The 27,195-nt window shown below is 34.5% G+C and overlaps 1 protein-coding gene across 2 annotated transcripts in view; it reads left to right on the plus strand.

Annotated features, from left to right (window-relative positions):
• Window positions 1-27,195, plus strand: part of KLHL1 (kelch like family member 1) — a 204,962-nt gene that overhangs the window by 72,452 nt on the left and 105,315 nt on the right. For both annotated transcript variants that reach the window (XM_021417641.1, XM_021417643.1), the window contains exons 3-4: window positions 4,291-4,427; window positions 21,438-21,634. In XM_021417641.1, coding sequence (XP_021273316.1) covers window positions 4,291-4,427; window positions 21,438-21,634 — 334 coding nt within the window. The remainder of the gene's footprint in view (window positions 1-4,290; window positions 4,428-21,437; window positions 21,635-27,195) is intronic.

A 27,195-nucleotide genomic window follows, 5' to 3' on the forward strand; every position in this document is an offset into this window, starting at 1 on the left:
AAGCATCTAACATAGTAGATAACAATCTAAGGTGGTTAAAAATCTTATTGACCTTTGAGATATTTTTTTTTTCCCATTCTTTGTTACTGAGCACTAAGTGGTCTGTGTATTAGATTAAACTACTGCTAGCTGTATTTTTTCTGATACTCTTAAACCTTTATCTATCTCTAGTAAACTAGTGAGGGAGAATACCACAGTCATCAGGAAAGGTAATCACCAACTGATGTGTTAAAAAAAAATAAAAATATATCTGTCCTGTAACTTGCTTCTTTGTTGTGCTTTGCTCTGAAAAGACGACAGTTGTGATTGTACTGACAAAAATGTACTGAAAGTGTCAAACAGAGTCTTCCTTTTTTTGTACTGAGATTTTTTTCAAGTACGTAGCTGAGATTATGTTCCTTGAGCTTTAAAATTTATGAAATTATATATACATATCTAGCAAATGTTTGACTGCTTCAAGAATTACAGAGCACCACTATCAGCAAAGACAACCCGTGTCAGCTGGTATTCTCTACATAGCAACAAATGATATACAAAATCAATGAATCATCAGCTTCTATATGAACTAGTGTTATATATGTGGGAGGAAGTTGTGCCTATGAATTTTGAAAGTACCGTCTGAGGTATTACTCATTTGGCAGTAAAATATCATTAGAGCTTGCTTAAAGAATACAAGTGACATGGATTGTTTTTTCTTTCAATTAATAAATATGCCAACCAGATTGAGGGAATTCTGTATCAGAAGCTGATCTCAAAACAGTGGTGAAAATTGAAATTAAGTATCCTTTAATAAAAGTAAAATAAAATCAGGCATGATAGGAAAAAATACTACAACAGGAATCAGTTATATATTATATCATTAAAGAAACCAGAAAAAATGAGGATTAATTTAGTTGTAGTAAAGGTCAAGAAATCCCTTAGTATGGAGAAAATCTTTCAGAGTCTACAAATTCGTTTTGTAGCCATGAGTTACCTGCTGTGATTCTTTAGGATGAAAGAGTGTATTATGTATTCTGACTGACAGACCATCAGTTGAAAAAAGACAGCATCCTCAGACATCTGATGAATAGGTCAAAATGCCTTTAGGCCAAGATTTAGGAGTCTTATAGAACCTTCTGAGGTACAAAAAGCAGCAGATCATTACAAATTAATTGTAAGTGCTTTGATTTTTCACTTTTCATTTTCCCTCTCAGCACTGGATATTGGAGCACAAGTAAGATTTACAAAAAGTGTCAACTTTCAGAATTAAGTGTAATTAGCAAGTTTATTTCACTTCAGTTTAGCTTGTGAAGCAATTCCCAAGGAAAAACATTACGTCTAGAAATCAATTCACTCTTTGATTTTATTCCATTGATGAAATAGCTATTTTATTATTTATATGGACTAGTGAGTAATGTACAGAATAAAAAAAATAACTGTTCAAAAACATGTCTTGCTTGTTTACGTGAGCAGTTACCTCACACAACATTTCAGTTCATCAAAACTGTTTTCCTTAATGAATGAGGTAGTGCAAACTTGACATCTGTGTCACATATTTTTTAGGATTTTTCAGTTTGGACTGAATCTTGTCTGGTCACATGCTTGTATGGACTGAGTACTCTTTTGCAGTTGAAGTCCATTAAGATAACTTTGAGTGTATTTACCCAGATGTCAGAGGTGGATGTTGGTGGTATGGCAGTAGAGGTTGAACCTTCCTGCTAACATCTTGTTGCTGTGTGACAGATGCCAGCAGAGGGACGCTCTGACAAAATGGCATCTGACATGGAAGTGCATATGAAGCAAAGGTGTGTCGTTTAATTCCTCCACGTGAAAAAAAAATTGCACCCACTGATACTGATTGACTCTTACTGAACATCAGTTTCCCTGGTCAGGCCTCACCTGGAGTATTGTGTCCAGTTCTGGGCTCCCCAGGACAAAAAAGATGAGGATCTCCTGGAAAGAGTTCAGTGGAGGGTCGCAGATATGATAAAGGGCCTGGAGCATCTCTCTTATGAGGAAAGGCTGAGCAACCTGGATCTGTTCAGCCTTGAGAAAAGAAGACTCATAGGGGCTCTGATTAACGTCTATAAATATCTAAGGCGTGGGAGGCAAAGGGATGAGGCCAGACTCTTTTCAGTGGTGCGTGGTGATAGGACAAGAGGAAATGGCCACAAACTGAAGCATAGGAAGTTCCGCATAAATGTGCATAACAACTTCTTCACAGTGAGGGTGACAGAGCACTGGAACAGGCTGCCCAGGGAGGTTGTGGAGTCTCCTTCTCTGGAGGTGTTCAAGAGCCGCCTGGACGCCTGCCTGTGCAGCCTGGTCTAGGGAGCCTGCTTTGGCAGGGGGTTGGACTTGATGCTCTTTAGAGGTCCCTTCCAGCCCCTACAATTCTGTGATTCTGTGATTCCGTGAACATTTATGGAGGCCAAACAGTGGATGTGAGCACAGTGAGGCAGTGAATGGTGAATGTTAGCAAAAGCAACAGAGACATGAAAAATGAGCCACATTCCAGATGGCCATGCACAGCTGTCACACCACGAAATGAAGAGTGTCTTGATCAGTGCATCCACAAGAATTGGCTAAACGTGGTGACTGTGTTAAAAATAGTGTTTTGTAGCTGAGAATTTGCTGTATCAAGTAGTGTTATTGTGCTCTTTGTATCCGTTATAGTTTCCATGGAAATATGATGTAAATAGGAGGTATTACTTTCAGAGTTACCTATGTAAACATACGCTTTTTATGCATTAGAATCTTCTGAAGTTCATGATTACCGGAGTTGATTATACCATCTGAAGGAGTTAAACTATCACAATTAGTCATTTCCCATCATTTGAGCCAAAGTAAAAATCATATATATGATCTGAAGCTGCCCCACTTGCAGGTAAAATATAGTAGCTTAAAGCACGGAAGCTGATTAAAACTGTCATATTTTACTTTTCTAGTGGGATGAGCTAAGAGAAGAAAAGCAATCAATTATTACACTGGCTGATGAGTGATAACTTGTTATTCTTCTTTTTTTTTTTATTTTCACTTTTTTCTTTTTTTTTTTTACTTGTACAAAATAATTAACTATATACAGATGGGTAAATATTATCACTACTTAGAAGTTTTTAGGTTGTGATTCTTGTGTTGTTTATCTATGTTTTGTATATTATAATTTCAAATTAAGGCAGAAAGCATGCAGTATACTATATATAGCTGTACTACAGTTCTAATAATCTGTGAATATTCACTCCTAACAAAGTCGTAGTATTATTGTATTACTGTTTGAGCTTATTTAGCTTGGAGAATTGAAGGCTCTGGGGGGACATCACTGCAGCCTTCCAGCACTTGAAGGGAGCATGTAAGCAGGAGCAGGATCATCTTTTTAGACAGTCCTACTATAGGATAAGGGGGAATGTTTTGGAGGAATCTTTTAAACTAAAAGAAGGAAAATTTAGGTTAGATGTAAGAAAAAAAATATTTACTCGTGGGTGATGAGATGCTGATACAGGCTGCCCATAGAAGCTGTGGATGCCCTGCCCCTGGAGGCATTCAAGACCAGATTGAATGGGGCCCTGGGCAGCTGGATCTTGTGGGTTGCAGCTCTGCCCATGGCAGGAGGGTTGGAGCTCAATAATCATTAAGGTCCTTCCAGTCTAAGCCATTCTGTGATTCTATAGTTATTATTTAAAAGAATATATGAACTTACAATATTAAAATGGCAAACATACCTATTGCTTGCCATGATTTCGACTTGTGTAAATCAGATCTTTAAACAAGCTATGCACATTTTACAGGTATTGTGAAATTATTTTCATTTGGAAATGTTTATTAACAACAACAAAAAAAAGCAACATCCTCACATTATGTGGTTGTTTTTGTTTTAATTTATTGAATAGCAGCTATTAACCGTCTTTCTTTCTGAGGACTGAAGGATCTTTTACTAAAGTTTATCAAAACTAAGCCCAATGTAGGATACTTTTGGAGTATGAAATTTGTTTCTCTTTTAATTTTTCTTTGCTACGGAGAGGTTATCTTGTTAACAATTAGGACATCTGCATGACAGGAGACATCATAAAGGTTGAAAGCTAATGTCTATGTCTTTTTTATATGCATATGCTAATGTACCTCTTGGTTGATATCACAGGAAGCAGACTCAAATTAGAATTAAATGCCGTGCTGTATTTTACTGCCCATATGCATTTGTAATATATTGATCCTGCTAATTTATAATTATTATTAAAGTAAGATTTTTAAGAGTTTGAAAATCTGAAATTATTAAGACATATATCAACGTAAACGACACTAGTTTCTTTTTTTCAGACTTGTTCTCAGTTCTGTCTCTGACTACTTTGCTGCCATGTTTACGAGTGATGTTTGTGAAGCCAAGCAAGAAGAGATCAAAATGGAAGGCATAGACCCTAATGCGTTATGGGATCTTGTTCAGTTTGCATATACAGGTATTGCAATGCATACATTATGCTTCCTACAGTCAAAGATGCTGATAGTTTTATGTTGATGGTTTTATGTGTTGCATGCAAATGGATTATATTTATTTTCTAAACTTTTCTTTTTAATGAATGTCAGTCATTCAAAACATTTATCAATTCTAGGGCTAAATTTTAACATTCTCTTATCTCTGGTTTATTAAATATGTAGGGCATAGAAGAACAGTCTAGAAAATGATATGTATTTCTTGGTTTTGAAATACATAAAAAAGAGTGCCTCATTATGTGTATGATTCAGATTTCTTGAAGTCATTGAAGGAATAGCTATATTTTGAAGATTAATGCTATATTGCTATTTTGCTCTAATTCCAGTTTACATACTCATATAGATCTTTTGAAAATGTCTTGTTAAGATCTGGGTGTTGTCACTCTCTTTTCATATTATAAGCAGATACTGGGTTGTATAATGTTTCTGAGTAACTCATAACTCAGAATTAATAACTCAGAACTTCCTCCTGAATAGATGTTATGCTTTAATGCATAATAAATTCTTTTTTTTATCCTTCTTAAACAAGCCTTTATGCACAATGTATCTGAAGTGAATTAATATTGAAGAATACTAAGGTCACAAAATAAAGTAATTAAAAGATAGGAAGTACCAGTAAGATTTGTAGTCTGAATTTGTCTCCCATTGCATATAAATCATGCTATTATAAAACACAAGATACTTTCTGTTTCCTCAAATACGTCCTTATATAGTTTAAATTAATAATATTTTGTCATAATTTTGCTATTAATCATTTGATTTTAACTTCAATTTTAAACGGATAGTACATAACCTTTAGTTTTAATCCTGTTTAAATAATAATGTAATCATAAGCTGCTCTTTGCTTTGAAATATTTGATCAGGATATGTGCTGTTTGCTTTATTATATATGAAGTGGTTTTTACCCACTTAATAGGAAACAAGAACAACAAAGAAACATAATTAAAGTCAAAAAATGTTCTTTTTTGGGAATCATATTTCTGAAACTAAGATAATAGGAATGTCAGACCATCTTCAAAGGACAGTGTCTGCTCCATTTAATTTTAGATATGCTGTTCAGGACAGTATGTCATCCAGAGGATCTCAAGCTAGGCACCCATGAAATGAACAAAATGTAAGTACTTGTCAACAAGCATGAGAAAGATGCAGTCACATTACTAGGTATGAGTGTAAAATAAATAGTACAGGAATACTGGGGCAAAATCAAGAATACCTTTGGACAGAATAGCAAAAGACAAGGTAACAATAAATCATTCTGTAAGTGCATTAAAGGTAGAAGAAGATGAATGACAGTGTTGCTCCACTGGGAAAAAAAGTCTGGAAATACTGAAGTACAATATAGTTCTTTTGCCTCAGCTTTCACTAAAATGATCACAAATAAACACACAGCATAGTTCATAGTGACAACGAAAGATAAAATCCAGGTATAGATTAAGAAAATATTATTTTAAGAAAAGAATGAGGAAGAAGAAAGCAAGCATACTTAAATTAGCATACTTAAATTTTCAGAATTAATTAAGCTATCTCAGAACTTTATTGATTATCTCTGAGAACTGTGAAGAATGGATGTGATGATGAAAAACTAGAAAAGAGTTCAGACATTCTACTTCCTACCTACGGTTAAGATTTTCAGTTGCTTTACTCACCTTGATTTTTCTCGGCAAAATGTTGTATTCTGTTCCTCATATGAGCTGTAAAACACGGAGGTTTCATTCACTGTGATCAGGTCGTTAAGGACCAGCTTTCACAATGGATGAAAAAAGATCTTCACAGTAAGTTTAATATTTTCTAATTTCCCTTGTGTGAATTTGCATCCATAATATTATTTCATTTAAAACTGTCACATAAAGCCCAAACTACCTTAAAAATAGGAGCATTATGCACCATTGTAATGTCACCTTGAAAAATTGGAAACTTAAGATGGTCACAAAGATCTCTAATTTCTAACGCTTGCGCTGATAATACACCATTATTCTTTTAGCTCTAATCCATTCTGCAGACAAAATAAGATTCTGAAGGTGTCTTCTCAAGTGTACACTTTAAAAATAAATTTCACAAATAACTGATGACCAAAAGGAGTGATGACATTTATCCTGCATGCTAAAAGAGAACATGTTTTGGATGCCATAGAACCTTCAGGTTTTGATTACTCTTTCTTCTATTCCTGCTCCATCAGTTCTTTGTTCTGATTTATTCTTTGTTTTCCTGACTTATTCTCAGCTTTTGCACTTTTCTCTTGAATTTCTTGTTAGGTTTTATTTCTCTGTTTCATTTCTCGTCATCAGTCATCTTAACCAACTCTTAAACTTCCTTGCTACAGTTACATGAGTAAAGCAAACAGTGCTAGGAAAGATTTGCAGACCATGAATCAGAATATGATTATTTTTGTTGATCCTGACACAGTTTTAGCCATACTCCACCAGCACTCTTTCTAACAAGCCTTGAACATATCCTAGATACATAGAATCATCGTGGATGTGTACATCGTTGTGTGGAGGGTGAGAACATTTAAAAGCACTACCAACAATTCAGTAGTGATAACTCACATCTGGTCAGGGATCTCTTAGACCAATGGGTTCAGTTTACTGAAGTAAACTTAGTCTTTGATCCTTGGTTAATCATTCTACTTTCCAGTGATCTTTGCCTGTCCCCTCAAACCTTATTCCTGCTTTTCCCCTTGCTTTTCCACTATGTCTCATGATTTATCTAGATTCATAAATTCTGAACATCTTTTCTTGCCCTCTAGTTCTTTATTTATCCCCAGTCTAGTTCATGCCCCTTTTTCCTTAAAGCCAGTTCATTTTATTCTCTGATACATGGATGTCAGCAAGAACACTGAAAAATAAAGAAAATAGCTGCTGAGCTGATCCCTGTGATGTTACGGCTAACAAATTTCAGTTTTCATCTGTAATCTGGAGCATACATAGTCTAGACAGAATATCTGGAGAATTCTGTTGTTAAATTCTAATTACTGACTTCACAGTGAATGAAATTTTTTTTAAAAACTCTTATTTTTGGTGAGTTTAGTTAGCTCTTTCTTCTTTATCCCAGGAAAATCAAACAATTTTGACATGAAGGGAATTCTTCTCTTTTTTCATCTATTTCCTTTTTCTTGTAAATGCTTCCTTCTCTCTAAGAATATTTAAATAAGTAAATTAAAAAGTAGATAGATACATAGATAGTTGGCAGATAATGTGTTTACAGATCTTTTAGAGCAATTACGATGTGAACAGAATACCTTATTCAGATGAATCAGAGATCTAGTCTCTTGAATGTCAGACACGGAGCCCATTTAAGGTGAAATGTATTGAATCATGGAATCATAGGTTGGAAAAGACCTTCAAGATTATCAAATCCAATCATCAACCTGACCTACCAAGTCACATCTCTAAACTATGTGGATTAAATTCCTGCAGGGATGCAGACTCCAATTATTTTTAAATGGGATGGAATTCTGATGTAAAAACTTCAGATGAACAAATGAACTTCTCAAAATGGTAAAAGATTAGTAATGTTGTCTGCTATTGCTAACTTCTAAATTCTCATATTTTTCTTGAAATTTGGTATTGTTTGTGCTAATGGATACATGTGGAAGGGAGTATTCGAGAGTCTGAACAAGAGAGTTCATCAACAGTTCATTAAATTTTGACTTTTCAACAAATCTCACACCTATATAGCTATTTCTGGTGAGTGCATATAGAATTTGTTAATTGTATTTATTATTATGAATTCTACCATTTGCCCAAGGAGCTAGTTATAATTGTCTTGAAGATATGTATCCTGAAACATTTAATTTCATGTATAGTTGCTGCTGTTTGAGAGTTTTTCCCCGAGGATGACTGAAAAGAGTATTATTACATTGCAAATATTTTCAAATGTGATTTTTAAAAGTGAACCATTTTGTTTTATATTAGCTATCAGATATGATTTTTAGCAAGTCTCTGAATTTATGATCTTGCCCAAAACAGGCTTTTCAGCTCACAGTTACAGAATGCATTTGGAAAGGGAGAAAATAAAGTTTTCAAATCCAAAACCAAAATAGTATTAATAAAAATGTCAAAGAAAGTGAACAGATTGTACATATTTCAAAACCAAGGCTATTTTCCTATAATTATTCAAAACTTACAAAGGAATTTAAATTTATATATGTAAACAGTATTCTGATCAGTTTAGAAATTCTTTACACCACCATATTAAAGATAATATTTTGCTAAGATAATACTAGTTTCTATAAGCATTTCTATTACTCTTGGCAGCTTGTTTGTTAAGTATTTTGAGCAAACTATATTTTAAGTTTTCACTTTTAAGGAAAATTGTTCCATCTTCATTCATCTTATTTTAATAAGTAGAGTAACAAAATATTATACTATTTTTTTCTTATTTGGTTTCATATTTAATCATCTCAAAAAAGTTTTCAATTCCAGTAGGTCCTAAACAATTTCACTTGTACATCTATTTGGATAAGTATATAAGGTATGCATTCATAAAATTATACATACATATAAGATATACATACGTAAATATAAATATTTCAAATATTTTTGCAGTAAAAAAAACCAGCATGACACACACACACACACACACATGCAAAAACACTTTTTTGTAGGCTGCTAGTCTACAAAATAAAGGCTACATTAATTTTCAGAATGTTTATTTTTCTTTTTTATGATGAAGCTGTATTCCTTTAATTGTTATCACTATATGCAATGCCTTGTATATATAGAGAAAGAAAAAATGAATGTATTCTCTTTGCCAATTGTGTGAAGTCAGGATTATATCTAATTTGCAAAGGAAAGCGAATATTTTAAACTCTAATCAAATTCAGGAAGAGCTTGCCATCTGTGAGAAATTGGCATATTAAATAAATCTAATGCTTCAAATCTAGACATGCTTTTGAGACTATACATGTGAGTAAAGTTGGACAAATGCTTAAGATACAATGCTCATTTAATTTTATTTTCTTTGCTTAAAGTTGTGTTATCTTTTAAAATAGGCAGCGCTTTCAGACTTATAATATGAAATACTTTATACAACATCATGTTGGTCTCTCTCTACCCCTGAATATGTAGAAGACAGAGTCCTGACATACTGTGAAACTGAACTGTGTTCACTCATGTATAAGCACATAGACCTCTAAATAATTTGCAAGGTAAAATTACATGGCAGCCAGCAGAGTATTAAATCCTGTACAGACTTGATAAGAGTTGCTCCTGAATAACGGCACATGTCCATCTAAAAGTAGTAACAGGAAAACAAGAAAATTAGACAGACAAAAGTATATGGTAAAGGGTATAAAAGTTTCTTTGTAGAAGCAACATTACTAAGTATAAAAAGTGGTATGTTTGATGAATCTACAAAACACAATTTGGTTAAAGTTGAAAACCTGTGATATCTTAAAACGTGCTATAAAGGCTGTTAGATGGGCTTCGAGTTTCTTTTTACAGTGGTTTTTTTTTGTTGTTGTTTTACATGTAAGAATTATAACTGAAAAATTTGATTTTGTAAAAAGTAAGATAATTTAATAGCTGCATATTGTTTTACCTGAAATAAGTAATAGGCTTTCTAATTATATCAACTAAATAATGATGTTCTTGAAATTTCTATAATTAAAACTGTGTGTATAGTGTAGTTTTGTTAGAAACACACTGTATCATTCCTTGCTCCTTTCTCTTAATATCAATTACTCATTCTTCAGTATCAGCACTGTGTTAGATTTTCTATTAGTAGTAAGTGGTGTTCTGGCTGTCTTGGCAAAAGCTACCCATCATAAATAAAAAGGCAAAAATAACATTGAAATGCGTGCTATTCTAGAGTTATGAATCCCTCCCATTTTATCATAAAATGTATTTTGAAAATCATAGGCTTAAAGTTTGCATAGATTCACCAAGGTTAGCCACAAACGTTTTCTCTCTGTTATTTATTTATGTGGATTTTATTTTTTGAGAAGAGTATACTTGAAAACATTAATACAGTGTATAGGTTTATTTTATCTGCACGTTGCTGGGTTTGGTTGGTTCATTCAAAAGAACAAATTATGTTTAGTGTGCTATGTAACAGAAATATAACTTAGGAGGGAAAATAAACCTTCTTCATTTGGATATCAGTTAAAGGCTTCTTGTCAGCTAGCTCAGAAACTCTGACGCCAATATTTATGTTGGCTCTATAAGAAGTGTATTTCAAACAACAAGATGATTGATTGAAGGAAATCTAAGATGGAGTTCCTAGTGCCCCAGGTGCACGGATATGTATTCTTTGATCTTTTTAGAGCTCAGGAGAAGCAGTGATACAAAAGAATATTTCTTTACCTCACTTTCTTAGATAATGATTCTTTCTTGAAATTAAAACTTGATTATTTTTTTCTTAATTTTCAATTATGCTTAAATATTTTAAATAAAACTATAACTAGAGATTGAGCTTTTGGTGTTTTGTTCCCATTGGTGATTCTGAGAGCCTTTATTTGAAGTTAGTATTGAGCTATGAAGTTGCTATATATCTCCTCAGACTACCTCAGTCTAATTGGTATTCATTTCCAGCAGTGGTCAGAAGAATAGGCTTGTGCTTTCATACTGTTAATGATGCTGAAAAAGCAAAAATCATTTAAGCAACAGGAAAAAAAAATGCTTACTTTATTTGTAAGTATCTAAAAAAGAGAAGGGTGTGGATCTTATATGTAACAGAGTCAAGCCCTACTTGATCCTAGCTTTTAGTTAGATTTTATTCTGAAGGTTCTTTAATGGATGGTCTTTCAAATGTCATATCCGACGGTGTTAAATCTAATCACACAGGAGAGACAACAGGGATAGCAAGAAAGAAACTACCTTTGAGCACAGGAACCCTCAGGTTTCCTTAGAACAGAAGACAGTTTAAGCAGTTATCCCAGGAAGGTGGAGGTTTTTTTGATCAGTGAAATTGTTTCCTAAATGAATAAAGGCTGAAAATGATACTTAGATTAGTTTTGGCACATACCATATTATAGTCTTCCAAGATATCCCTTCACATGATCCAGAGGTTATGACAGCCACAGGATAGTTCTTCAACATGCAATTTGAATATTACTGCTGTGGTTTGGAGGACAACAGAGTTCACTGTGAAACACAGGCCATTGCAGTCCAGTTATCCTTAGTGTTCAAGGGAAGTTCCAGACAAGTTTAACTTAATAGGCATTATTTAAGACTGTATGTATGTTATTAAAAACATCTACTCAAAGAAATAATCCTTGCTTCTTAGGTGATGGTAGATTGCTTAGAGTGTTACAAGCTAATCTACTCTAGGAGATAGTCATTGTAAATAGATTTGGATTTATCCCTGATACTGTGCATATCCTGAAGATCATTGTCTCTGGTCATACGTCTTGCTGGATGGTGTAAACCTCTAATGAACATTTGTATATAGAAGATCACCTGTGAAGTTATCTTTGGGGAACTAAAACTTGTCAATAACTGACTTCTAGGAGTCATTGTCAGAAAAGAGAGAATTGCAGATATCCAGAGCAGCCTTGTTTATCAGGATTTCTCCAATTCAGAAAGTGGAGTTCTGGTAGTAACTTGCAAAGTTATGATTGAGATTATCTGTCTGTGAATGTTCTGCATTGACTATATCCAAGACGGTACGTACCTTTGTTCCAGTTACATTTCTTCCCAGCTCTGAAGGAATTGACAAGGTTCACATTTCCATATAGTGTTCCTCATTATGCTCTTACTTATGCATCACTAAAACCTAAGCGCAACGCCAAGGAGTATTTCTGGATGGCATAATTAGCTATACTTTTTATGTGCACAATGCCAGAATCTTCCAAAGTCCCTCACTATAGCTGTAGGACTAAACTGTCATCCTTCTCCATCTGTGGATGTCAGCCTGCTGGTAATCCAGTAACCTCCCACAATTAATGTCATTCTGATCCTAAAACAAGTTATGGGCTTTCACTTAGTTCAGGTCTGTGAGAAAGATCATCATAGGATTAATGGAGAGAATGGTTTTCCTCTTAATCTTTTTTCCTTCTCTGTGGGTCCTCCGTCCAGCTGAACCAGAGGTCTTTCATTCCTGAAAATGAAAAATTAAGTCCTTCCTCAATTCTGGACTTACACAATAAAACAAATAGAATACTCCATTAAGAAACAATATTTGCAATTGTGTCTGAGGAACTGGTTGTATGCTCATTCTTTTGTCATAGTTCTTGCTTGGAAAAGCATTATGAACTGGATATTCATAAATTTTGAGTATTTAGAATGTTTGAGCTTGTTATAGGGAGCTATAGCTAGTGACCGTGTCTCTTTGTGCTGTGGCACAACCTGCTACTCATAAGATGTCAGAATAAATTCAGACCATCCTTAGGGAAGCAATGGGCAGACTGCATAGAAGACCTTGAGTGCATTGCAAGGTCATTGTTTTACAAACTTTCCCTTGTTCTGTTCACAGTTGTTCATCTCTGAAGAGAGACTAAATCAAGTATTGCACATTAGTACTGACTGGAAAGTGAGATGGTTCCTTTCAGTGAAGTGCCATACCTCTTTTTTGTCACCTGTTGTATGCTATACTTCTTCCTAAACAGACTATGAAGTGATCAGTCAGGCTGTTGTTATGTGGGCTACCTCTGTCTGAAATTCTTGCAGTGATGATGTGTGCCCAAACCCTAAGGTCATCTGACTAGCTATGAATCCAAAGTTCTGAAGGAAAGCAAAAACTTCAGGAAAATCACAATGGTATTTTGTGAAAGAGCTCTTCACCTCTCATGTGTTTCTCTGCTCCTGTTCCTAAGCTGTAAAATGCACCTTCATTCCCTTTCCATTCTGTGCAGCATCATCACGCAGTGATTGTGCTAAAATGTACCCACAGAATGTGATGCTACTATAAAATTCACTTCTCCCAGCAATGGAATCCAGCCCAAAGCAAAGCAGGCCATAACATGTACTCAAGCAAAAATCTTTTCTTGGCAGCTGATTCTTCTATCTCTGTTACCTTTTGTTCTTTAAATGTGTATTTGAACTGCTTTGTGCTGCCTTGGCAGAAGCTGCCAAATCATTGCCTGAGAAGTTGAAAATCTTACTCTGGAAGAGGTGAGTATTCCTGCTTCTGAGCCAGCTTGAGACAGGTGGAGGATAAAATACTGCTCCCTTCAAATCTGCTAGCTGAACCCTGTTGCCCTTGAGACCTTTCTCCTTTTTTTCTTTCTTTTTTATTTTTTTTTTCTCTGCAGAGCTCAGTGCTTGATTATGTTTAGTGTAAGCGAGAAGCTGTATCTCACTGAGATACAGATATGAAAAGAGTGTGTATTGTGTAGCAAATGGACTAGCATGTCATTTGGGATACTTCTGTAAGGCTGTTCAGCAGACTGGAAGCCAGGTGTTGTGCAGTCCTTTTCATACCACCTCCAGGAAGTGATCCATGGAATAAAACCTTTCTGAAATGTACCTTGCTGTACATAGGAACAATATTTTTTTTTTCTTCCTTTTTTTTTCCCCTCAGTTTGCATTTTGCACGAAACAACGCGCAGGACTTACAGTCTTGAAGCAAACTTAAGTACTGAAGTTCACTGCCTAAAAAAAAATGAAAGAAACTAAGTCTTTATATCTGAAGTTAGCTTCTGGGAATAATTTTTGTAGTCTCCTACCTTATTTGTTGCGTGAATGCAAAATTTGTTCTCTTGAAAATTTAGTTAATCTTTCTTTTTTTTTATTATTTTTTGTATTTTCAAGGTAACTTTTATCTTGGAATATTTTCTATTTGCTTCATAAGGAGAAAGTAGCAGCTTAATGTTGATCTCTAAAAAACTGATATTTATATGCCAGTGGACTAGTTTTCTTTATAAACATGAGTATGATATACAACAGAGCTTTTTGTTTTTTTCTCAGACCAGGAGATGAAAAAGTACCACATCGTATTTTGGCTAATATACTTCTCTGATATTCTGCCAGATGTTTTCAAGAAGGTTCCCACTCAGGGGAATTTTAATTTGTTAATAGGATTTGCTTATCACTCTGTAATGTTGTAATTTTCTGTGCCATTGAAATAGAGTGGACTTTGGCAGTACATTCCAATGACCATGTGATCAGGCCAATTTAATCAGCTTACTCAAAGAGGTAGAAATGTTAGGATGAAAATAACAACACAGTTTGTTAAAAGAGAGATGTTGTTTTATTAATCATATTTTTTATATCCCTGTGACAGATGCATTAGCATTTTTTTGGAGATGACATATTTTTCCAGCTGTAGATTCGTCTATGAAACATGTACTAATTTTTAAACATAAAGTTGTTATAAAAATGGTTATTTGAAATGGCAAGTTCCCATAATTTCAAAGCCATGTTAGAATTGATTAGCTAAAAAACTATTGTCATATTGTCTGATATTAACTTTTTTGAGATTATTTAACAAAAGTGTAAATTTAAATTTAAATTAAATAATCATATAGAGGCTCTAGTTTGAAGAATGAGAAGCTAAATTAAGTTGACCTTTTAAAGAGATGAATTTTATCTAGAGGATGTGAATAGAAGAGGACTGAAGTTTCTCAGGACAGGAAAATTTTGCTGTTAGGAAACAATGATTTTCATAGTTAAGAGATATGGTTTAACTTATGGCAGATGCCAGATTGGCTGCCAAAACATCACGTGATTCATCAGCACTGTCAAGTGGAAAAATCTTTGAGTCATGCATGCCTCTGGGGTTAATTTGGTTTGATTTTGCTTTTGGCTACTAATATGTGATGAATAAATAGTCTGATAATACAGAAAATTGTCAGATGCTAAGTTTTTCCTCAATTTAAATTGTGCTTTCTTCTTGTATAGACTGAGTAGTATCTATTTTGTTTGTGTACTTGTTAATTTGAATATCTACAATAAACAGAGAAAAAAGAGATTGACTCTCTGAATTTTCACTAATGCAAAATGCAGAACTGTAAGGAAGTAACCACAAAAGAATAGAATGCTGTCTTCCCCACTTGCAGCTAATGAACATGGTCTGCAAATAATAGTCAATAGAAAATAAAGAAAAGTTAGATCAGGAGAAGCCTCTGCAAAAGGAATATACTGTCTGTCATTATTTCTATTCTGGAAACAACCTCATCTTTATAAAAGACATAGGAGATGATACTGTGTGGAATGTATAATTTAAGACATTGGTCAAAATCAAAACCTTATCATTCACTTCCGAAAACAGTGAAAATTAAAGTATGTCCTACTAGAGGGAAATTACTTTTTATTGCACGCTTCCTTGGCTGCTCTTCATGGATGCACATAAGTGATAATTACTGCACATTATATCAATGCCAGGAGTTGACAATGACGGAGGATATGAAAGTCAAAATTGGACCCAAAGAGTGTTGAGAAAGGTGTAAAGCATTTCCTGGCACTTCATTATCTGATCCCTGATGATTCCGTGATTCCATCATTGTGTACTTGGGAGCAGATGGACTGAATTCATATCATCCAATATAAATATCAGCAGTGATTCAGCAAGTCAAATGAAGGTGATTGATAGCAAGAAATAGCCACTCCTAGGGATCAGTTAATCTCCCTGTAAAGTGGATGACTAAAACAGAGTAGATGAATACTGCTCTGAAACCTCATATTTCTCTCAGTTGACTATAAAATGAAATCTAAAATGTTTAGCTCTGAGGGCTACCTGGCAGATATGTGAGATTTAGTAAGATTAATGCTAAGAAATGTCAAAAAGGTCTGTTAACAGCAACTTGAAGTGTAGCATATTTTTCATAACCTCTTTCTTTTCTTCTCTGGAATTTGATCCTGTTGCAAAAAGCACCTTCCTTTTATAACTATAAATGAAAGCAATTTATCTACTATTCAAAATCTCAATAAGTACTATCATTATACCATTTTTGAATTTACTTAAAAACAAAATATAGACCTAATAAAGAAGCTGCCTTGCCAAGACTGGACATCATGGTTAACTGATGGAAATAATGCTATTCATAAACCTCAAAAATGCAAAAAAACTGATGAAGTCACATGAAATTGAAAGGTTAAAATAAAATTACTTAAAGGAATTTATTCTAGTCTTGGTTTCAAATTCTTTGACATTTCCCATGTCTTCTTCTGTGTATCATTACTCACATGGTGTCTTAAGAGTATAGAAGGGTCTTTGCATGAATGGATCAATGTACAGATTCATTATAATCGAATCATAGAATCACAGAATGGTTTGGGTTGGAAAGGACTCTTAATATCATCTAGTTCCACCCCCCCCTACTATAGGCAGGAACACCTCCCACTAGAACAGGCTGCTCAAAGGCCCATCCAGCCTGGCCTTGAATGCTTCCAGGGAGGGGGCATCCACAACCTCAATGGGCAACCTGTTCCAGTGTCTCACTACCCTCACAGTAAAGAATTTCTTCCTAATATCTAGTCTAAATCTGCCCTCTTCCGGTTTAAAACCATTTCCCCTTGTCCTGTTGCTACCTGCACTTATAAGAAGTCCCTCCCCAGCTTTCCTGAAAACTAAATCACCATGTATATGAAATAAAATGATATTACCATATCTTATGTATCTGGAGTAAAATGTCTTGCTCATACGCAGAGCAAGTGACCAGTACAGACAGTTTGATTCCACCAAATTCCTATTGGCACATATTCATCACTTGTTCTGGAAGTCTGAATCCCATGGCTAACATACTAACCATATTGGCAACTTTATCAAGCATAGCTGTTGATGGATCCTTCTTCCTTTATCTAAAGGAGGTGTCATGATCACAGGCTCTCATCTTGCTGGGGGACTTTAAGTACCTGTTCCTCTCCAATGCAAGTGAACTGATTGGTGACATCAGGATTGGAGGTTGCCTGGGCAATGGTTTTGATGGGTGGACTGTTCAATAGATGAGGAACTGGTTGCAAGGTAGTACCTAAAGGGTAGTGATGGTAGTGTCTGTGTGGAGATCAAAGACAAGTCCCTCAGGAGTCGGTACTGGGACTGATGCTCTTTAATATCTTTATCAATGATATCAACAGTGGGATCAAGTGCACCCTCAGCAGGTTTGTGGATGACATGAAGCTGTGTGGTATGGTCAACATGCCTGAGGGACAGGATGCCATCCAGAGAGACTTAGACAGGCTCAAGCAGTGGGACCAGGTGAACCTCATGAGGTTCAACAAAGCCAAGTACAAGATCTTGCACCTGAGTCGTGGCAACACCTGCTATCATGACAAGTTGGGTGATGTAAGGATAGAGAACAGCCCTGCCGAAAAGGACTTGGGGGTACTGGTGGATGGCAAGCTGGGCATGAGCCAGCAATGTGCCCTCTTAACCCAGAAAGCCAACCGTGTCCTGGGCTGCATCCAAAGACGCATGATCAGCAGAGCGAGGGAGGTGATCCTGCCCCTCTACTCTGCACTGGTGAGGCCTCACCTAGAGTATTGCGTCCAGATGTGAAGTCCTCAGTACAGGAGAGACACAAACCTGTTGGAGCGTGTCCTGAGGAGGGCCACAAAAATGATCCAAGGGATAGAACACCTCTCCTATGAGGACAGACTGAGAGAGCTGGGGATCTTCAGCCTGGAGAAGAGAAGGGAAGGCTCTGGGGAGACCTGATAATAGTCTTTCAGTATCTAAGTGGAGGCTATAAGAAAGGAGGGGACAGGCTCTTTAGTGGGGTCTGTGGTGATAGGACAAGGAGAAATGGTTTCAAACTAAAAGAGAGGAGATTTAGATTGGATATAAGGAAGAAGTTTTTTATTATAAAGGCACTGTGGGGCACTGGAACAGGTTGCGTAGAGAGGGTGGAAACCCCATCCTTGGAGATAATTCAAGGTCAGGCTGGACCAGGCTCTGAGCAACCTGATCTAGCTGTGTATGTCCCTGTTCATTGCAGGGGAGTTGTACTAGATGACCTTTAAAGGTCCCTTCTAACTCAAGAGATTCTATGTCTCATATTAACAAGATGTTCAAAGATTCCCTATTCATGAAATTAGTTGTAAAAATGTAGCCAAAAGAGTAGAAGAAAGAAAAAGATTTAGCAAAAGAATAAAAATATCAGGGAAATTTATATGGTAGCTCTGCTTCAAGTTTAATAGTGATGTAATAAATTTTATTTATTCATTGCATGAATGCTTCCTAAATATAAGCATTTTAATTTCTGCATAAACAACGCACGTAAAATTTGTCACAAATAGAACTTTAATTTAGAATAATAATTATAATGTATTAAAGTTCTTATGATTGTTTTTTTTTTCCTTATTTTCATACTATTAACACAAAATGAGATTTTAAGCTATAGTTAATTTGTTCTGCTCATGCTGAAGTAGTAGAAGTTGCTTATTCCATAAAAGTGTGAGGGGGAGGTGAACTGATGTACCAGTGATATTAATACACCCTTGTATAGCCTATTATTTTTTTTTATTAGTTGCTTGAATATTCTGTCAATATGAAACTGTCTGAAGAGTTCATGTTACATATACCAAGACTCTTAACTGCTTCTTTTTTTTTCATTTTCAAACTCTGACCATGCTAAACCACTTAATATTACATGAGGCTTCATATAGAAATGTCATACTGCCCTTCTAAAAAAGTGAATACAACATTTGTTACCAAACTTGTGAAGGTGCCTTAATGCTTAAAAGCAAAGATAAGTGAGACATAGTAAAAATCGTAATGGATTTGGTACATACATGCCATTGAAGTTAATGCTTTGTAAGCCACAATCTTGGAGAGATCTGTCTTCTTATCATGTTTACTTAACAACAACAACAACAACCAACAAAACCTAGAAACAATAGTAAATTAGGATAAAACAGGACTGAAAGAAAGAAGAAGCACAGTAAACTCCATTTTTTCTTTAGCTGAGTATAATTTTGTCCTAGAAGTAGTAAGTAGTAAATTGGTATTTCGGAATTTGGTTTACTATTTATCAACTCACAATATATTCATGTACCTATATATCCCAGAAAACATTATATATTTTCTCTCTCAGTTGATATGTGAGGCAGGAACTTGTGCACATTCTTCCATAAAATATTCTTCAAAAAGCTATGTTGGTTACATATAGAAATATATATTTTATAAAATAGATTATCATTATTATTAATATCCTTATTTTAGTCCTGATAGTGCTGAAGTTATCTTTACACTTAACAGAAAATATTTTCAGTTTGAATGTAAATAGATTGCTGGAGCTTCAGCTGTTTCATTTAGGTTCTTCTCTTAATGCTACATTTAGTGGTAAGAAGCCCAAATATGATCAAATTACCTTTCTTTATGAAGGGTGATGATTCTTTCAGTCCTTATTTCTTTCTGTAAATGTTATCCAGATAAGCTTTGTAAAGCCAGAGGCTTCTTTGAGATTGTTGCTAAAAAGTAAACAGTGAATAGGAAAAGGAGATTTATTTTTTCTAATGTTGATTTCATCATCACACTTCTCAATCAGTCTAATTTTCACAACTGTTTTGCATATTTTTATGTCTCTGCCTTTTGCTTTTTGGATAATCAGTTTTAACCTGAAAAAATATATATTTTTTGTTATCTTCCATGTGGCATAGTGGGACTGTAGCCTACATAGTGAGTTATTTGTTGGGCTAGTGGTTACCTGCAGTCAAGCTGCAAAGTTGGGAGAGTCACTGATAAATATATGGGTTATCCGAGCATCAGCTGCTTACTGTGCCTTCTGACCATCTTGTGTAAATGTGTGGGGGGACAGCAATGGTAAGAAAAGGTCAGCTAACATAAAGAGAAACTTGCATGACACTACAAGGTAGCTTTATAGATTCCATCTGATATTGAAAATATCCAGGTAAAATAAAAGATGGGGAAAAGGTCAAATATTCAGTGTTATGGTTATTGTATTGTTTTGGTATTGCAATATAGTGTGGCTTTTCTATGGCATTCTGTTGGGAAGTAGAGGATTTGGGGAGTCCTCAATCCCATGTGATAGAACTACTAAGATGTGTAGATTTCTCTTAATATGACAACAAACATTGTATGATGAAAAGTGTGAGTTTATCTAACAGCTGATCTATCTTACTTTCAACAGAAAGATCAGTATGCACTTAATCCTCTTGTAGTTTGAAATGATATTCCAAGCACAGCAAAATGAAACCAAAAATGTTAGTTTATTAAAATTTATATTACACTTTCTCATTTTCATATCTTGTTTTATTTTCCTGTACCCCAACTTATCCCTGTGATATCTAATTTATAGATATTTGAGTTATTTTGACTCTTTTGAGTGATTAGTCTAAGATATTAAAAAAGGTTTCATTTAAAAACGGCAGGTTTGTGGGGTATCCCTTATTGAAAAGGATGGTTCTTTAAATTTATATCATTTATTTCACCTTTCATTTACTAAAAAGCTCATCAGTCAGCAAGAGTTATAAAATTAAAAAAAAATGTATTATGTAACAATTAAAGGAAGATTAATACTGTGTATCTGATCTTTTAGCAAATATGAAGGTTTGTAGGAGAACTATAGGCTATGAGAGGAGTGATGCATATTGTTTAGATAAAATTTACCCCCAAATCACCTTACAAATAAAACCAGGAAGTCTGAAAACTTTAAGTTCCACTTTGAATATACTTATATTTTTGTAATGATACTTTGATAGTCAACTGTGTAGTGCTTTGCAAGGAGGTAAATGGCTCTGAGTTTTGCTCTGTACCACCGAAGATAATGCAAGTTTAACTGCCAATTTTAATGCAAAATAAATAAATAAATAAATAAACACAGTCTAGTTGATAACCATATACGTACTTAGATTTTAATTTCATTGTAGAAACCAGACAATGTTGCCAAGGCTTCTCTTCCTTTCTGTATGTTCTAGTTTTTGTCTGTAATGCTCTTACGTAGCTGAACTAATGTTTACACATCTGAAATATTCAGATAATTGAGATGTCCGGTCAGAGGCTAATCCTCTTTCTCCTTGTTTTTTCTGCAGAATTATTTATATAGAGCTAGAATTATTTATAAAAGATCTTTTAATGCTTCATGGAGTTTTGTTTTTAAAACCAAGGATGCATATGTTATCAATTCTTTTTTTCAGGCTGCCTGGAATTGAAAGAGGACACTATTGAAAATCTTCTAGCAGCTGCCTGCCTCCTCCAGCTCCCACAAGTAGTAGAGGTTTGCTGTCATTTCCTAATGAAGCTTTTGCACCCATCCAACTGTTTGGGAATACGAGCTTTTGCTGATGCTCAAGGATGCACAGAGCTGATGCAGGTGGCTCACAACTACACTATGGTAAGGCAGTTTCAGAATATCTAAGTTGCGATCATGTAAATCCTCTTTATCTTCTGTAAGTAAAAATATCTTGCTAATTTTGGGCTTGAAATCCTTCTGTACTTGTCTCGTACTTTGTTTTACAAGTGGCCCTTTTGAAACCCTCCCAACTTTCTTTAAGTTATGAGAACTTGCTTTCTGTAATGAGTGCAGTATATGCTGAGTCAGAAGAGTATATGACTTAATTAGATTCATGTTCACATACTGTTAGTTGATAACAGTAAAAAGTGTCTGTAAGTCACTTTTTTTTTTTTTAATCACTGTTCCTTTTGTTTTGCTTTAGGGAAGATTTGTAATTGTCATTGTACTTCAATGCAATATCAAGTTTTTTTTTTTTTTCTCAACCATTATCCCTCTTTTTATTTGTCTTTGCAGTAGATAAGACAGAGTTGAACACAGAATTGAGTGAACAGAAGTACAGTGATGAATTTTGTCTGACAATATTTTAATTTTTTTGCAATTACACCTAGCAGAACTTGTATGACATTAAAATTAAAATTAATCAGAATCAATGGAGCAAAAATATGTTACTTATTCAGAAAGTAAATTATATCTGTAACCATTTAATTCTGTACAGTTTGACAAAATTAAGAACATTTGGCTTGTGAAATTAAGCTTACATAAAGAGTAGATTACCTATCATTTCTGAGAAATAATGGTCCCTTAAGGTCTAGACTGAAATTATTATTAAAGTAATACAGCAGATTTCAGCAAATCTTCTTCACTTGTCCAGCAGTTACATCTTTATTTTACTTTTGCTTAACTAATACCATATTGTTGTTCATGGGTTTAATGGTCTTTTTATTCCTTCTGCAGCTAAGATAGTTATATCCGTTTTATACACATGGAGCTTGGTCTGTGGCTGGTTTTAATTATCTCTGTCTTTACACATATGAAGCTAGTCATCCGAGTCAACTCTAGTGTGTTTAACCTTCTGCTGTCAGTGGAGGGAAATAAGCTGTCAGAGCAGATTTCATCTGAGCTATTTTAGAATTAGATTGTGTTAAAAAGTGAACGGGTATGGGTCTGTAAGAATAATTTCAACCTTTTTAGCAATTTTTTTCTCAGTAGATTTGTGTATTACATTGGTGTCTTTTTTTTTTATTATTGTGGAATGAAAACAATATGATGAGTAATGACAAAAAATAAAAATAAAAAAAACAAATAGGGAAAGATTTTGATTTTTAGAATGTTTCCATGAAACTTTAAAGTCATTTTGAAATTTTCTGGGGTGAACAATGGTTTGAAATTAAGTACTGTAGTGCTTTTGAAGACTGGTGACTGAAACATTGCTGGTGGATAACAAAGATCTGTGCCAATGTCTAAAATATTAGTTATATTATATAGTATAGGTTTTAATGCTCAGGTTTAAAATCTGAAGTATGTGCAATGAGAAGATTGCCAACAAAAGATGGTAGATAAAAAAGGAAGTCAGATGTAATTAATACATAAACTCAGAGGTGACTGCAATTACACTTTCAAGCATGAATGATAGTCATACTTTATCTTTTCAAGAATGACAAAAATACACAACTATTTAGTTGTGATATAACAATATTTATTCTGTATGTCATTTAAATTCCAACTTATTGAAATGATAGTCAAAAAGTCCATCTTAACAGGGCATGATATTTTCACAGGCATTGTGTTATTTCATTTAGCGAGCTCATATGGGGACAGACTCTTTAGCAGGGTCTGTTGTGATAGGACAAGGGGAAATGGTTTCAAACTAAAAGAGGGGAGATTTAGATTGGATATAAGGAAAAAGTTTTTTATAATAAGGGTGGTGAGGCACTGGAACAGCTTGCCCAGAGAGGTGGTGGATGCCCTGTCATTGAAGACATTCAAGGACAGGCTAGATGGGGCTCTGAGCAACCTGATGTAGTTGTAGGTGTCCCTGTTCATTGCAGAGGAGTTGGACTAGATGAGCTTTAAGGATCCAACTCAAAAGATTCTGTGATTCTATGATATCTATTTTATTTAGTCTTTTCTTTTAAAGAGTGTGGATGATTAATTTGGTGTGGGGTATTACTGCCTATCTTCACTACAGCAGTCTAGGTCGTATTGAATCTGTGTAAGGAAAAAAGAATTATTTTTTCCACACTCAAGCATAACCAGGAAGAACTTGCAAAGTGCTGAGTAGGTACACTGGGAGAGGTGGATGGAAGATCAGTAAACAGAAACTTTGTGACATGAAGAAAGAGGAAGAAAGTGGTGAGAAGAGCTAAGAGCAGATGCATAGTCACCGAGGTGACAAAAAGCATTATTTTTCTTGTAGATTCTGAGGAAATAGCATGGACTGTGATGAGAGCAGTTCAGAAAGTATGGTAAGGGTAGAGTTGTCAGTAATCTCATTCTGTCTTACGCAGTGCATTTTAGGAGAAGCCGTCTTTAAAAAAGGATGAGTAAATCCTTGTTTTTTAAAATGGCTGTTATGCTCTTATGAGAACTTAACGGCTTTTCTTTTCAAGCTTTTCAAGAAGTTTTCTTAAAGTTTGCAAATTGTGGCTTTATGGTGACTCCTCTTCCAAGGTAGCATTGAAAAGCTCTTTTGCTGTGTATACAAAATAATGACATTCCCTTAACTCTTAACATTAACATTTAGAAATTTACATTTCTCTGGAAGCTATACAAAGTAAATAGATTAAGAAGCTTCTGGAATGAAGGCCAAATAATGGATTAATAAATGAAGCTTTCAAAATTTGAGTTCCTGCTTTGTAAGAAAAAACAATTTTTCTCTATAAAAACACAAGAGATGAAGTGAATTTTCCTTAGCGCATTGCCTAAAATACTTACTTAAATTATTTCTCATATAAATAAATAGTGGAAGTGATAGAACATTAGTGTCTATGATAGATTGATAAGGAGAAAATTTGTGAGGGGGAGGGGAGGCAGACTGAGCAGCATTTAAGAGCTTTCTAAAGGCTTTTAAAAAGTGAAATAATATGACATCTTTCTACACTTATTTTCAGTTTTTAGAAATAGTGAGTTTCTTTCTGGATATCCAGCATTAAACACTATTATTAAAATATTTTAATAATATTTTGATGAATGGGGAATAATTTCAGTGAATGGGGATTTATAACTGACAGTCTGAGTTGACAGTTTTATGAGGCTAATATTCAAAACAAAAGATTTTTTTTTAATATGATACAGATAACAAAGTTAAGAAAAAGAGGTATTTACGTGCCCAAAGTAAAGGAAAAAATAAAGATAATGACAGAGATTATGTACCTTTTGTCTTCTTTGCATTTGAAAAGATATCTCCCCTACAAACAAGAAATTGTTTTTTACGTCATCATTTGTCTCTTATATATAGTCAATAATTGTCAAATAAAAAACAAATATTTTTTTACTGAGCTTACACTATTTCTATACAAAAATACATTTAGACATGACTAGAAATATTAGTGCTGTACTGTGAAGTTTTTGAGATAAAATACTCAAAGTATGAATAATTCTACATTCATTTTAGGAATAGGGAGAAGGACAAAATTTATCAAATAGTTTTATAGACATGTTTGTACTATCAGCTACTTGATAATTTGAGGGTATAATTGGTGAAAGTAAATATTGATTTCTTTAAAAAAAAAAAAAGAAAAAAAAGACTCTAACTTTCAACCTCTAATTGAGATACTCATTTAAGGCACTTGAACCTTAGCAGTACTCCCTCTGACTGTATCATTCCTTACAAACATCATAAAGCTTTCATTCACCAATTAGATTTGTTTAGAAAGACATTCTTTATCACAGTTGTCTTCGCAATAGCATTTTAATGGAAAAAATGTATTTTCATGGCAATGATCTGCTTAACTGAATCTCCATAAATTCTTTAATCTTACTTTTTCAAAGGCAATTTCCTTGCCTAGAGTCAGGCTTGATATTCGATAAGTTCTACATTACTCTGTATTTTTCATTATATATACAAAAAATATATGAGGGCTGCTCCAAAAGTAATGCCCCCTATTTTATTATGTTGGCCCATGACATCAGAGGTAGATGTTGGTCGTATGGCAGTAGAGGCTGAACCTACCTGCCAGTATTCCATTGCATTTGTTGCTGTGCAAAAGATGGTAGTAGAGGGGCAGTATTACAAATGGTGTCTGTCATGGAAGTGCGTGTGAAGCAAAGGGGTGGAACTGAACTCCTCCATGTGGAAAAAATTGTACCCTTTGACATTCATTCACACTTTCTGAATATTTATGGAGATCAAGCAGTGGATGTGAGCACAGTGAGGTGGTGGGTGGTACGTTTCAGCAGTGTTGACAGCAACATGAAATGCACACTGTCTTCCAAATGGCCTTGGAGATTTTCATGAACATGGCATGCAGGCTATTTTTCATCACTAGCAAAAATGCATAGCTAATGGTGGTGAGTGTGTTGAAAACTAGTGTTTTGTAGCTGAGAATTGGCTTTATCGATTAGTGTTATTGTGCTCATTGCATCCATTTTAGTTTCCATGGGAACAGATAGAAAGCATCACTTTCAGAGCAACCTATGTACTCATGCTTGCTTTGTGCTTTTGCATAACACCCTATCAGGGCAAGACAGAGCTTTAGAAATTTATTTATATTGAAGAAGAGCTGCTAAAGAGCAAACTACTAGTATTTATGTATTCTTTTATCTTCAACAGATAAGTAATTTCTGTTATGTTTATTTGTCACATTTGATAATAATTTAGTTCCCTTCAACCATGAAATCTAGAGAAATCTAGAGCATAGCTGACACAGTATTTTCAGATTTAATTCAATGCTGACAAACTTTTTCATTTTTTTTTTCAAAATGCAGAGATCCTTTTCTTAGCATGGAATAAAAAGTTTGTGAACAATGAAATTTGGAGACTTCTGTCTTTGCACTCCTTGTCTTATTTGTAAATGGATCTTGAATAGCCACATTTTAAATTAAATCTTTTGAACGTGTTAAAAATAAGGGCAAAAATTCCATAGTCTCATTGATACCTTTTTTGTGGCTCTTCAGATTTACTGTGGGCTGCTTTATTTCTGAAGTGTGAAATTGTCTTGCTTTTTTTTTTTTTTTAATTGAATCTGCTAACTTACTTTGCAGCACAGACACCCATGTCTGTCTTGATTTAAGACTTCTGTACTCCTAAATGACAATCTCGGTTTTTACTGGCGCATCATTTTCAGTAAGTTTTCAATCTGCAAAGCCATATGTCTTAGAACTATAGTTTCCTAATTAGTTATCAAGTGACATGATAGTACAGTGACCTGCACATGTGATGCCTATTTAAAGAAACAAACCAGCAGAATGGAATGTATCAATGAGCTAAAGCAACTGCATTCTTCTACCAAACATTTTTAATGACAGTTCTGTGTTCTTCTACTTTCTGTTGGTAGCATGTGAAGGGATGATAACTTCTAAAGTTAGCAATTTATCAGCTTGTCAAATTTGTCAAACTTGTCAGAAATAAGAGCCGTAGTATATTATCTGCCTTACTGTAAAACAGACATTATGATGGCAATCTTATTGAAATGCAATTCTTTTTAGAATATATGACTTTC

Source organism: Numida meleagris, chromosome 1, assembly GCF_002078875.1.
Source record: "Numida meleagris isolate 19003 breed g44 Domestic line chromosome 1, NumMel1.0, whole genome shotgun sequence".
Lineage (NCBI taxonomy): Eukaryota > Metazoa > Chordata > Aves > Galliformes > Numididae > Numida > Numida meleagris.